Source organism: Gasterosteus aculeatus, chromosome 13, assembly GCF_964276395.1.
Source record: "Gasterosteus aculeatus chromosome 13, fGasAcu3.hap1.1, whole genome shotgun sequence".
NCBI classification, from domain to species: domain Eukaryota; kingdom Metazoa; phylum Chordata; class Actinopteri; order Perciformes; family Gasterosteidae; genus Gasterosteus; species Gasterosteus aculeatus.
Window position 1 is genome coordinate 14,426,959 of NC_135701.1, and position 12,412 is coordinate 14,439,370.

The 12,412-nt window shown below is 43.7% G+C and overlaps 1 protein-coding gene across 1 annotated transcript; it reads right to left on the reverse strand.

Annotated features, from left to right (window-relative positions):
* LOC120830953 (phosphatidylinositol transfer protein beta isoform) lies at positions 1-12,308 on the reverse strand. The gene is made up of 11 exons (XM_040195998.2): positions 12,182-12,308; positions 9,635-9,665; positions 9,065-9,210; positions 8,803-8,894; positions 8,608-8,615; positions 8,409-8,483; positions 8,239-8,322; positions 6,354-6,431; positions 4,244-4,354; positions 4,008-4,130; positions 1-2,506 (listed from the first exon to the last, which is right to left on the reverse strand). Exons 1-11 carry the CDS (start codon positions 12,199-12,201, stop codon positions 2,459-2,461), a joined length of 816 nt encoding a protein of 271 aa, XP_040051932.1. The 5' UTR covers positions 12,202-12,308; the 3' UTR covers positions 1-2,458.
* Positions 12,309-12,412: the final 104 nt, after the last annotated feature.

Genomic DNA, 12,412 nt, shown 5'->3' on the forward strand with positions numbered 1-12,412 from the left:
TGTATTCTCCAGACATTTATTCAATATTTAGATACAATATGAAAGTTTAATGGCACACAAGCTCTCAGAAAGACAAGGCACAAATATCATACATTTCAAAAGCTGATCATAAACATTTAAAAGCAAGCGGTTCAGAAATCAAAGTTGAAATTTTCATAATTAAGAAGACTGCAGTTGCTTTGCAAGAACCCCCCCCCCACACCCACCAATCATTGTCTTAACTGATGGCAAACCGTTGAGGTCGTTTTCTTTAGACCGCAGGAATCGTTTAAACAGGCTTGAAATGGATTACATTGAAGATCAATTGTGTCTTCACTCCTTAAGACATGAAAACAATCAAAGTACAGTAACACCGACCAACTGGCTGTCTCATACGCAGTGATAAAAATATATTACAACCCCTCCCCATCATGTTCACCCGGTGATACCAAAGTTCCCACAGAAAAGGATATGGCGCGGTCTATGGAAAACTGTCGTTTTGGGCAACTGATGATCAAAGATATAAAAATATATATTTGTTGTGTTGTTGACCTGAGATTTTCTTGTCAAGAAAAATGTTGCCTTTCAAATGTTCCTATATTACCAGCCTACAAATGCAGAATTCATGTAAACATTAGAAATCCATTTTTTGGACAAGCCGATAACTCATTACTGAGAAGTGATCACACTCCTTCATTAGGATTTACAGACATCAAGCATTTCTTACTCTGAACCCTGATTATTTCATTATGCATGCGTCTCGAAAACAACATCCCCATTTCCTGCTGCACAAGTTAGGACACTGATAAATTACAAACCCAAAACACAAATTACAAGGAACAACCACTTGAACTATGAACGCATGTGACTAGTGACGACCAACACTGTAGGCAGGTAACACGTGATTCATGAACATGGCATAACAATCAAACGGCTGATCTCAGGCAAAGATGGAAATCAGCTATTTGCACCAACAGCAGTGAGCGAGCTGTTCCGGCTGCTACTTGCTTGTTTTTTTTTTTTTTGCTGGAGGAAACGTGCTGGCTCAGTCGCAACGACAGGAAACAACGGAGTCACGCGCCATTTTTACCCCCCCTCAGTAGAAAATAAAGTCATCACAAACCACTTTGCTCACAAATCTTACTCCTAACGAGTAGCAGGCCGAAAGCTCGTCCTAACCTTCAGGTGTCAAGAGTGGCCGGTCAGAAAAGTGGGCGGTAGCTGGGACAATAGCTGACAGCAGAGGTACAGTCGTTATAATAAGAATAGGATCTGCGATTAAGGCAAGAAGTGCGAGGTGCTGCTGGTCGCCTGGGCACTGGAACGGCTCGTAGACATTTTGTAAACACACATAGGATGCAGGAGAACAGAGGACACCTTTCAGAAACCGCCTACCAACGAGAACCAGACGAGTGAGCCGGGCCTCTGGGGGCTGCGTGACGCCGGGCGAGCAGCGCGGTGCAGTTTAGCTTGTGACAAGAGGCTCAAGGGGTGAAGCACCATCTGTGGCTGTTTTTCACTCGTTTCTTTCCTCTGGGGACTTTCGTTAGGAAGGTGAATGCAGTCTGGTATGTTATGTGTAAATTACTTTAAAATAGGGTGTGTGTGTGGGGGGGAGGTGTGAGGGGGGGTGAACACTTAGCACGTAGCATCTCTTGGCTGAACAAGCTTGCATGGATCTTGAGATTTTCAGAGATCAGTCACCGCAAAGGCATCCACACCTGTGAGTGTACGTGTGAGAATTAATTACCATGTTCATCCTCGCAGAGCGACGTATGTGCATCACGTGCGTGTGTTGGTTTCTATTGAATCCATTAGAGAGAGTGAATACCTGTTCGGGCACGATCGTCAGTGTTAATAAGATGCAGTGCTTTGGGGGAGGGGGGAAGGATTACAATGGGCCGAGGCGCCAAAGGGTGTTAGTAATCTCTAAATGGAGTCTGTGGCAGGAAGGAACACGAGTACGTCGAACTGACTCATGGCGGGGAACGCGAACCACTCGGCCACAGTGAGAGCCGTTGAGACCAAGGAGCCGACCGCGGCTTCGTCTTCAGAGGAATTATATGCTAGAAAAAGGAAAATATAACAGGATACATATTTGGTCCAACACCCGTCACTGTGGAATCATGTGTCAATGAATTTTCTTTCGTAAAAATGTATCTGTACTACAACTCCTCTGCACGTCTCTCCAGCAGGTTAGGACGTGTCAATACCGTGATGCTGATAGGCGGCCTTGCTCTGCCCAGGAGATCAAAATGAACCAGTCCTATCAGCTGGGATCGTGTTACTTTCTTGAAATCAATTCCTCACTATTTAGAATGTCTATGATTGGATGCAAGTCAGGGATCTGCTCTATTGATTGCAGGTAGCGCAGGTAGCCCCCCCACCACCACCACCGCTTAAATCAGCTGTGGTAGAGCAGAGGCGCCAAAAGAGGCCTCTCAGTCGTCGTTTTGGGCGTTTAAAATGCTTTTCCTCTTCATTTGTCTGAAGCAGTGGTTCCTCGTACTTCCCCCCGTCTGCGAAGCTGCGGGCAAAGAGAGGGAAAAAGACCCCACATTAGATTAACACAAACAGGTGAGAGGCAGGTTTAGTGGATGCCTGCATTTCAGTGGAACCCTTCACAAACTCTTGCTGGGACCTGCACACGAGTTTGAGGAATCATTTCTATGTATTATGTGTAAAGACATTTTACCTCTTGCATCATAAACCATGAAAAAAAAAAATAGATTTTGCAAAAATCTTTTCCCTCCCCTTCCTCTACTGCAACGGACCTTATTCTGGGTAGATAACAGCATCACTTTCCATAACTCCCGCCCACCCTGATGGCTTTGGAAAGTCAATTAGAATCTGATAGCCGAACACCTTAATGGAACAGGTCAAACTAACAGTGACTCTAAACAGAGGAATAGCGAGATGTGATGAAATGGCACAAAGATTCACCGTCTGACTTCTTCATCCTTTCCTCCTTCCTTCCTTCCATCTCTTCTCAATCACAGCACAGACTCCTTCTCAACTGCAGAAATCCATTTGTATGTTAATGAGGGAAAAGGAGCCATCTTGCGCCCCACCCCCCCTCCTCGAACCTCCCCCTTCTATAGCAACCGCACTCAACCAGTATACACTGAAATGAGCGGACATGAATGTCGGTGCATCTTCTCCACAGCGAGTGTCTGTTTCTACCGGTGCATTCCTGGTGTGTCTGCATGTCGGCCTGTACGAGCGTGTGCGATCAAAGAGGGATGTCCCTCTTTGATCGCACACGCTCGTTTATTTACTCCAAGAGTGTGTCCACTTTGGCCATTGCAGGCTCCTCCCAGTACCTACAGTGCTTCCGAGCTAAAACCAGTGTTGAAGTTTTGCACAGAATGAGAGTCACAAAAAGGATTGGCGAGGCTCTAGTTTGCATATTAACTGCTGGCTACTTCTTAAAACAGCAGCACGTGTGATTCTGCGATGGTTCTGTCCAGATGCTATGGTAATACATACACAACCACGTCCAAATAAGTGACAGACACGGACACAAACTCCAACAGGGGATTTTCGCTGGGTCAGCAAAAAGCAGAACTACCTAGCACATGTCCTATTTACCTACAATCTGGTGTTATTGGTTAACTTATTCAGAGTAACCATTAGAGTTGCAAAGGAAATACATACAAACATGTACATATTGACATAGTGGACAAAGCCCCCTTTGACAGTACAGGGTGAAAGCAGTAAATAACAGAATTAGGAAGCATGTTGGCGCAGATTGGAGAACTGTGTTGCATTAAGTTGTCAATCATCCACCTCCATGTATTGGAATGGAAACGCAATGAGTGTCAAGAATGTCATATTTGTAGTTCTCAATAGCAGTAGTGAAAAGCGTGGAAGCGCTATATGTTTAGAACATGGTATTATACAAAAACAAAGGGGAAAGTCACAAACTGTTTTGAAGTGGGCTACCTAATTTATCAGGGACTGATTTTTACTCATCTTATGTCTATAGTGATTTGACAGCTACACCTGGATAAAAACATTACCCTCACCTCTTCCAGCTCCCTCTGTGTCTCTGCCTCCATCCGCCTGATGTCATCCATGGTCAGCTCCACCCACTTATCAATCCAACAAAAGAGCTGACGGTGGAAGTTATTGAAGATCCTCTTCTCTTGCTAAGGGAGACGGCGGTATTCCATGTTAGGAATGTATATATATATATATATATATATATATATATATATATATATAAATAAATAAATGTTTTCAGTAATTGTGTAAACCAAACCTCATGGATGAAGTTCTCCACTTTGGTCTGCAGACCCCACCACTTGAATTTGACTGTGACCAGTTTGTAGGCACACATCCTTGGGGAGTCGGTCTTACTAGCCAGCTCCTTCTGTGAGGAGAAGAAAAGCACAAGAATGATAGGATTTATAACTTTCTATCAAAATAAGTAAGTCACAACTTGACAGAAACTTGAGACACTGATCCTAAAAAGAGCAGAAGGCTGAGAGATTATTATTCAAGACTAATCTTGGCTGCATTCAAAGTTAAAAATCATTCATTTATGATGCTTTTGGTATGGAGCTCGCTGAAATAATTATCAATATGAAGATGTGCTGTGCAGAGATAAAAGCGCCCTAATCTACAACACACTTTGTAAATCCATCCGCCGCTTGCACTCTGCCTCCCTCTGAAGAATAGAAGAAAAAGGAGGAGGAGGGCGAGGGAGGTGGGGGGGCTGGGGCAGAGCAAAGTGGATAAACTCCAGATGAAGGGACCATTTCTCTGCCTACGCCCGACAGCGACACCGTTCCCGAAAGGCACGCCTTTGTGGCCACGGCAGGCAGATAAAACGGTGCTTGCGGAGCGATAAGGGCGTCGCGGTGCAGAGCCGGTTACATTATTAACACCCAGGACCTCCTCGCCCCCCGAACACACACCGCTTCCCTCCGAGAACACCTGTTTAATTAATCACTGCATTCGGGCTCGGCATTCCGAGAGGAAATGCCACAGACCCGCCGCAATCACCATCATCCCACCGTCGTTTGATGCTAGCGAGAGGGGAAATGAGAAACATTTCTAAAATTTGCAGTGGGTTTAGAAAAGTTGTCATCGCTAAAGGAGAACTTCACATGAAACGGATTCGACATCAAAACACTTACGGTGACATTTCTTCTCTCCCTCTCTGTGCCCCGCTCAAAAGGAGCAGAAGTTTTCAGAAATACAAAGGGTACAGATATGCAAGCATGTGTGCATGCAGAGATAGACAAGAGTTGTATTGCTCCGAGAAGCTGGCAGAAACGGTGTCTCTGTTGTCACATAACTGCCCCCCCCGCACCTTTTCAAAAACACTCCTTTTGCATGTCCACAGCGGACGGGAAAGTGATCTAATTAAAAACACAAAATAATAAAAAAAAGTTGTGCTTCTTTATTCATACTTTTTAAAGCTGTCTTTGTTCTTGAAAAGTTTCCCCTGGTGAACTTTGAGGACTGCGGTGCAGTGCGAAGCTGAAAGTGTCAACGCACCAACAGCAGAGCGGGAGGCGTTTGTGAGGCTGCGGGGGTGTGGCCGCGATTACAACTACGTTCCTCCCAGGGATGATGTTATGGTCTTATTGCACTCAATCAAAAGGATATTTGTCTTAATACTGAATTGCCGCTTGTCAAATTTACATTCAATGTCCACCTGCAGTGCGTTGCCCCTCCTTCACCCCTCCCCCTACTCGGTCTTACAGCGCTACGAGTTAAAACGTTATCTAAATAGATATATCGGTTAAATTCAATAAGAGCCTTACAGATCCTGGAACATGAACATCGGTCTCTTTTTTGGCAGTTAGCCCGGGCTTTACTTTGGGTTTGTAGTTGATGTTTCACTGATACATTGAATCTTCTTCTCATGCAGACCGCAGCAGGTCTCCCTCAAGGTTTCTCTGTGTTTGGCCACATTCACTTTGGACCCTCTACCTTCAGAAGACCTGCTGCAGAGGAGCATCCCTACAGTGTGCTGTTGCCACTTCCAAAAACCAGACAAAAAGCTCAATATTTGTTTGCTCTCAAACCACAAACCTTCTGGCGACACTCTCTAAAATGTGTTTTGTTTTCGACAGAGGCTTTGGGTGTATGCGTAGAGTCACCCGGGCCAGCCAGTCTGCTACAGACCGATTTACAGATGTTCCGTGTTCCTCCCAGCTACCTAAAACTGACAGTATCTTATTTTATGCTTTGGGAAAGGTGTGAAACCCAGTTCTTCTGTGAATACCAGTGGGCAGGTATATAAACCCTTTCAAATAGTCTGGTATACAGTGTGTAAATTGTGGGTTTAGTCTGCTGTGTTTTGGATTGTTATTTTTCTGGGGGAATCGGTTCATTTCCACAGCTCACAGGGGCGTTACCTTCCAGGTGGGCCCGAGAGGTCCTCGGCCAGTTTTAGCGGACTTGAACTTGGTAGGGTCCTCATCTGGTTTGTAGTCCTACAGTGAGAGAAATGTGTACGGTTAATTCATTTCTAGCACTGATCAAAAGGAGGTTTGCTGCTGTGCTGTGACCCAAGCAGCACAGAAGTCACAGCCACTGGAGGTACCACACTCGATCCTCCAAACGCTGCCAGCACCCTTCATATGAACAAATTAAATGATTCATTACATTATTCCCCATTGCACATGACAATAAAAAATAAACATTTTCACGCCTATAGAATGCTGAGCACATACAGTAACAGTCAAAAGTTTCTCATTCAATTGAAAATGTGTCCAAACTTTTGACTGGTACTGTATGCTAAGCACATGACAACGTTGACTTAAGAGGCAAAATAAATAGTAATACCAATAAATGACATAGCTTTCAAATTATCAACAGCTCAAGGGCCGAGCAATTTTAAATAAATCATGGTGCGCCTGCAGCTAAAAGCTACTTTTCAGGGCTATCGGCCAACAGCAGGGTGCCACGTGTGTGTGTGTGTGTGTGTGTGTGTGTGTGTGTGTGCACGCAGCACGCTCAAACACAACAATACACTGTGCTGCACTAATGAGGTCTGTGAATCGATACACCATGGTAGACAAAAAGAAGCTACTCCACAAGTAAAACAGTGTGTGTCAAGAGTGCGAATGAGTTTGTGTCCTGTGTGCGTGCGCGCGTGCGCATTTACGGGATGCGAAGCACTGTGAGCCTTAATTACACTAACAAACTCATCTGCGCCCGAGGCCCTGCAGCCATGCCCGAGGCTGAGGGCTGATGGGGTCCTCTGACACAACACACTCCTCCAGCAAGGCAAACACCTCCGCCTCGCTAACTACCCACCACAAACAAACACGTACACTCACAGAAAGCAACGCTTCTCAGCCCAATAGCCGCAGACACACACACCGAGCCACAGTGAAATGAGGCAATGTGATGTCAAACAACAGCAATAATGTGTAACATCTTCAAATAAGATTTCAGAGTATCAAAAACTCATGTTTGCATTTTGAAATCGTTGAGGCAATCTTGGGATGCTCAAATGGTGCGTGTGGTTTTGTGATGATTTCAAAAGATTTCAAGGCGCTGCACGAAAACATAATGAAATGATTAAATCAATCTACTCCAACAGTCTAATGTGATTTTCTGCTGCCTGTTGTTGCCATCAACCATCAGTGACAGGTTAGTGTTTCATGGTATTCCACCTTTTGGTAATACATTTTACAAAAATACATTTCAAGCCACGGCTCCATTAGTTCCAATAACGCTGTTCTACCTGATACAAATACCTGGATGTATTCCAGCACGGTTCAATGAGTGTCGTCAAAAGCTGAATACAAATAATTTAGCGTTGCTATGGCGAATCAGTGAGTAGAAAGATGATGATGATGTAAGTAGAACAATTCTATCAATGAACATATAATCCAACAACAATTTCAATATATACCAACTAATCTGTTGAATAAAAGTATCTTACAGTGGAAGATTCCAGCTCCATGTAATAATGCACAGATGTTTACATTTAAAATAATTTTAAAACATTTTTTTTTCTTCTGGGATATAGATCACAGAAAGAAATTCTAAATACAAATAGAACTTAATGCTAGAATAGATATAATTGTAAATACTTGTTTATCATTTATTGCGCCCCCTGGCTATTTGATTCTCCAAAATGAATCGACATAGAAGGAAAGTTAAGCTAATGCATTTTAAAATCTGCCAACTGAAAGGTGGACTGGGTTGGTCAGACAGCTCGGTAATGTTGGGGCTCGTCCACATGAAGGCACCAAACTGCATTCTTGTCTTAAGAGGGTTTTCACTTACAGCAGTGGACACTTGACTTCGGTCTGCAATGTCAATGGGCACAACAGTGACATTCTGCCATGTGGCGCCGTCTAGTTGGTGCACCTGAACAAAGACACAAACAAGTAAGAACAGCACACAGACTGTAATGGAAAATGGATACGCACGTGATGAGGTGCAGAGATGCTTACGTTTTCTTGTGTTCCAAGGTCTGGTTTGTGCCATGTCTCAATCTTAATGAAGAAATTGTCTTTCATATACTCATTCTAGAGGAAGGAGGTGCGGAGACGATGACAAAGAAAAACAAAAAAAAACAGCTTAACTTAGGTGAGGTAATATTTTGATCTTATAAAAACAATGCAACATAAAAGGCCATTTAAGACGTCCTACCGTGACGACTGCATCAGGGTTGGACATAAGGAGAAAGGAGGGAAACAAGAACCATTACATATAGAAGAAAACAAGACCTCTACACCCCCCCCCCAACTAAGCCACGGTGCAGGTGACACAGGGGTATTTAACAAGGGAGAGGACAAAGGGTCCCAGGTAGAGCAGAGGTAAGGGGACATGGGCCGGGGGACTCACTGGTTCTGCAGTAGGGGTAAGCATTCCAGGCCTTTTCATGGAATACCAGGGAGCCTTCGGGAGCAAACATTTTGACAAACGCCGGGACTTTGCTGTTGCGTGGGTCAGGAGGACGGGAGTGAGCAATGGAGAAAGGGAAGAGATGAAAAACTTGACAAAAGGAGAGCAAAAGGTATGACAGTACTGCCACTACCTGGACGCACAGAGCAATTACATTTTGAAATGGTAAAAAAATGACATGAGTAATAAAAAAGACACGTACCTCTTTATGTGGTAGATTTTGTGTGTGTACTGTCCTTTTTCTCCGTCTTTTTCATAGGGCTCATTCTTAAGAACCTCGATGCCCTCACCACCACCCGTCTCATTTTTACTTGCTTGAGCCACGGAGAACAGCTGTCCCACTTGATACTTTGACACAAAATATACATCAGTCACACACTGTACAGCCGGGATCACACCAAAATAAAGTGCTCATTTGGACCACTATAAAGAGAACACTAATTTTTCAATTATTGGACTGAGATTTAAAAGTAAAGGCATACCGACTAATTTATTTCATCAAACGCTGTCAGACGGTTTTAATTCTGCTAGAGACAAGCGTAAGAGAAACAAAGGCTAGAATGTCACAGCTTGTGCGCTGACTGGCGTATTTGGAATGTATGGCTCTCTTCACTGCACTTAAGCTTAGTTTTTGTCATTTATAATATGAAAACACAGGTAAAAACGTACAAGAGAATTAAGAATTAATTAACCCAGACACTAACGGATAAATTAAAACCACAGCCATTTACAACATTATTAATTTTGTAATAAGGGAGACTAAAATGCTCACCTCCTCAACAGTACAGGGTAAAACCACACGGCTGCAAGAGAGAAAACACTTTAAGAGACTTGTAATGGTATTCGATGGTAAACAAATACAGCGTTACTATCAAACACAACATAATCTGGCAAAGAACAGAACAAGGAGTTAATGTAATGTACTTAATAAACCATAGTAGAAGCAGCATTAATTCCATAGCCACACGTTCAAAATACCCTCAAAAATACACAGTAACCTTCTCACTAGTACAGAGAGGAAGAAAGTTAATGTCACTCCCACAGAAGTAAAAACTATAGTGCCCCTTGTCAACACACTGCTGACATCACAAAGACAAGAACCACCAAACCAGCGGAATGATAAAAAATCTAATGAAAAAAAGATTTAAAAGATTTACACACAGTGAGCAATTTTGGACCAAGACATTGCACAGAGCAGGATCAACAGGTGCAGCGGTTTGAAAAACACTTATTTAGAAAATTGTTACAGTATTGACGTTTTGCATAGTTTAGGACCGCTGGCGGCGGGCCTTTCTGCAGGGTGCGGCATCCCCAAACCAATGACATCCTTTACACCAATGTCATTTATTTAATTTACTATAAATATAAAGCTTCAGTGAACGACCACAAATGACACAGTGCAGAAGGAAATAATTCAGGGATGAATTTCTTTCAAAGCATCTGCCAGAAACAAGAGCTGTATTCTACACAGACACGATGCACGTGTTTACGCTGGCGTAAATCATAGACTGCATGTAAGAAGTGGACGCAGTCATCCAGACGTCACCATCTGGTTTGCGGACTGCAACGCCTTCAAATAGGGTGATTGTCATCTCAGAATACGGCCGTCACCATCTTGGCTATTTTGCAATCAATGCATGGAAGTTACGGTATCTGGATGTGAGAGGAGTGATTTAGTGACGGTAGCGATGTGTTAATGAAATTACGTTTGCCATAAGAGCATGACCTGCTTTATGGTGTGACTGTAAACAGAACATAATTTAAAACAATGAACATCATACTGTACTGAGGAAGACATTTACAACTCAGACCATAAACTCATACTTACAATGTTTACTCAGATAACAGTCATTTTCTCATAGACATACAATTTGAGGGTGCAACAGCGTAACCCTGTGCAAATAATGTCAATGTCTTTTTCTGCTTACCGACACACGCTGCTATTATAAAGTCGGGATCTGATAGCCACAAAAGCTTGATTGGCTTCAATCTGATGGATGAAAGGGCCATTGTATTTGTCTCTTTCAGGATTTTCAGTTGTAGAAAGTGTACAACATGTTTTGAGAAGAAAATGCCGTACAGTGATGCAACCAAACAATTAAAAGGGGGAGAACAGCAGCCAACAAAGGGGAGAAAATAAGTTAGCGATATGGACTTTACATTAGGTATAACCACAACCGCTGCATCATGTAAAAATAAAAGTAACTTTTAAGGCCACGTGTTTATTAAACAAAACAGCAGCTAAAGGGAGCCGGAAGGGGGGTACGGTGGAAATACAGTGGACAGTTCCTCAGGATCAGGTGAGCAAAGTGAAGTCCATCTTCCCAGCATTTCATCAAGCGAAAGGCATTACCCTAAACGTGGAGCTGGTTAATTAAATATGTATCACATTAATCAGAGCTGTGAACATGGGGTTACGTTCCTTTGCCACAGGACTTCCTGCCTCGATCTACAGACCAATTATTTTACCGATGGAGAAGCTAAAAAGAAGCAGCCAAACACTTCAGGACACTCCAGTCCAACAAGAAAACATTTGACCAAATGTGCAATTTAAGTCGCGACTAAATTAGTTTACTTCTGAAGTTTGACGTAAATATGTTTTACTGATAATAGCTGTAACAACACGAGCGTCTTTTGACCCAACTTAACAGGCGCAGCTAACAGCTAGCTAGCACTACCTGCACACCACTACCGCTAGCATGCTAACGCCAGTAACGCTAGAAGGAATGGTTTGACACGAGAGAAAAAACAGCGTATCCGCCATTAATTAAAGCCTCTAAGGCTTAAGACAGAAGTATGGTCGGCTCAGCCACGAGTGTACGTGTCAATGTTCCGCAGATAACACCAGCCGCGCTGAGTGGCTTCCAGTTGTGTTAGCGCCGTACCGTTAGGTGTAACGCAGCGTCTGCTAGCATTAGCATGAGCTAAGCCCTAGCTTAAGTTACATACTTTGTAACGTTAAAGTTTTATAAACGCCAAATGCCAGTACTCCTCCCCCCACACACAAAACACACACAGCGCACACCTCGGACTGAATAGTTTTGAAGCCAGCACACTTTACTTAAAAGCGGGCACGCAGGGAAGACTACGCTTAACAGCAGCTGTCACACAGCGGCACACCGCTGTAAACACCGGTACCGAAGGCCACGGCAGCTCTTGAGCAATCCCACCCTGCCCTCGCGTGTCTGACACGAGATGGAAAACTTTTCATTTGTAAAAAATCACGGGGAAAATCTGTCCCGACGCGCGGGATTTGTCACTATGCGATCTCAATTGATTACAAAAAACACATTTGAAAAGCGTTAAACCAGAAACTTACTACTCCTTGATGAGGCTCATCGCAGCTTCCTCCTCTAGATGCGCCCGTTACTGCCCAGAAGCGGCCGCCGATTGCTGCTGACGTCATGGGCCGCTGGGGGCTGTGTCGGCCCCTCCCTCGTGAGCGGTGATTTGCAGAAGCAGGCACCGGCCGGCATGCCAATTCATATCATCCAATAGAATGGCTTACTGGCGGGTTTTAACCCGCCTATTGCACATCTGGAGAAATGCA

Coding starts and splice junctions, on each gene's coding strand:
- LOC120830953 (XM_040195998.2), bottom strand. CDS start 12,201: ATGAGCCTCATCAAGGAGTA. Junction 9,211..9,634: donor TACCCTGTACTGTTGAGGAG/GTGAGCATTTTA, acceptor TTTGTGTCAAAG/TATCAAGTGGGACAGCTGTT. Junction 6,432..8,238: donor GAAGTCAAGTGTCCACTGCT/GTAAGTGAAAAC, acceptor CTCTCACTGTAG/GACTACAAACCAGATGAGGA.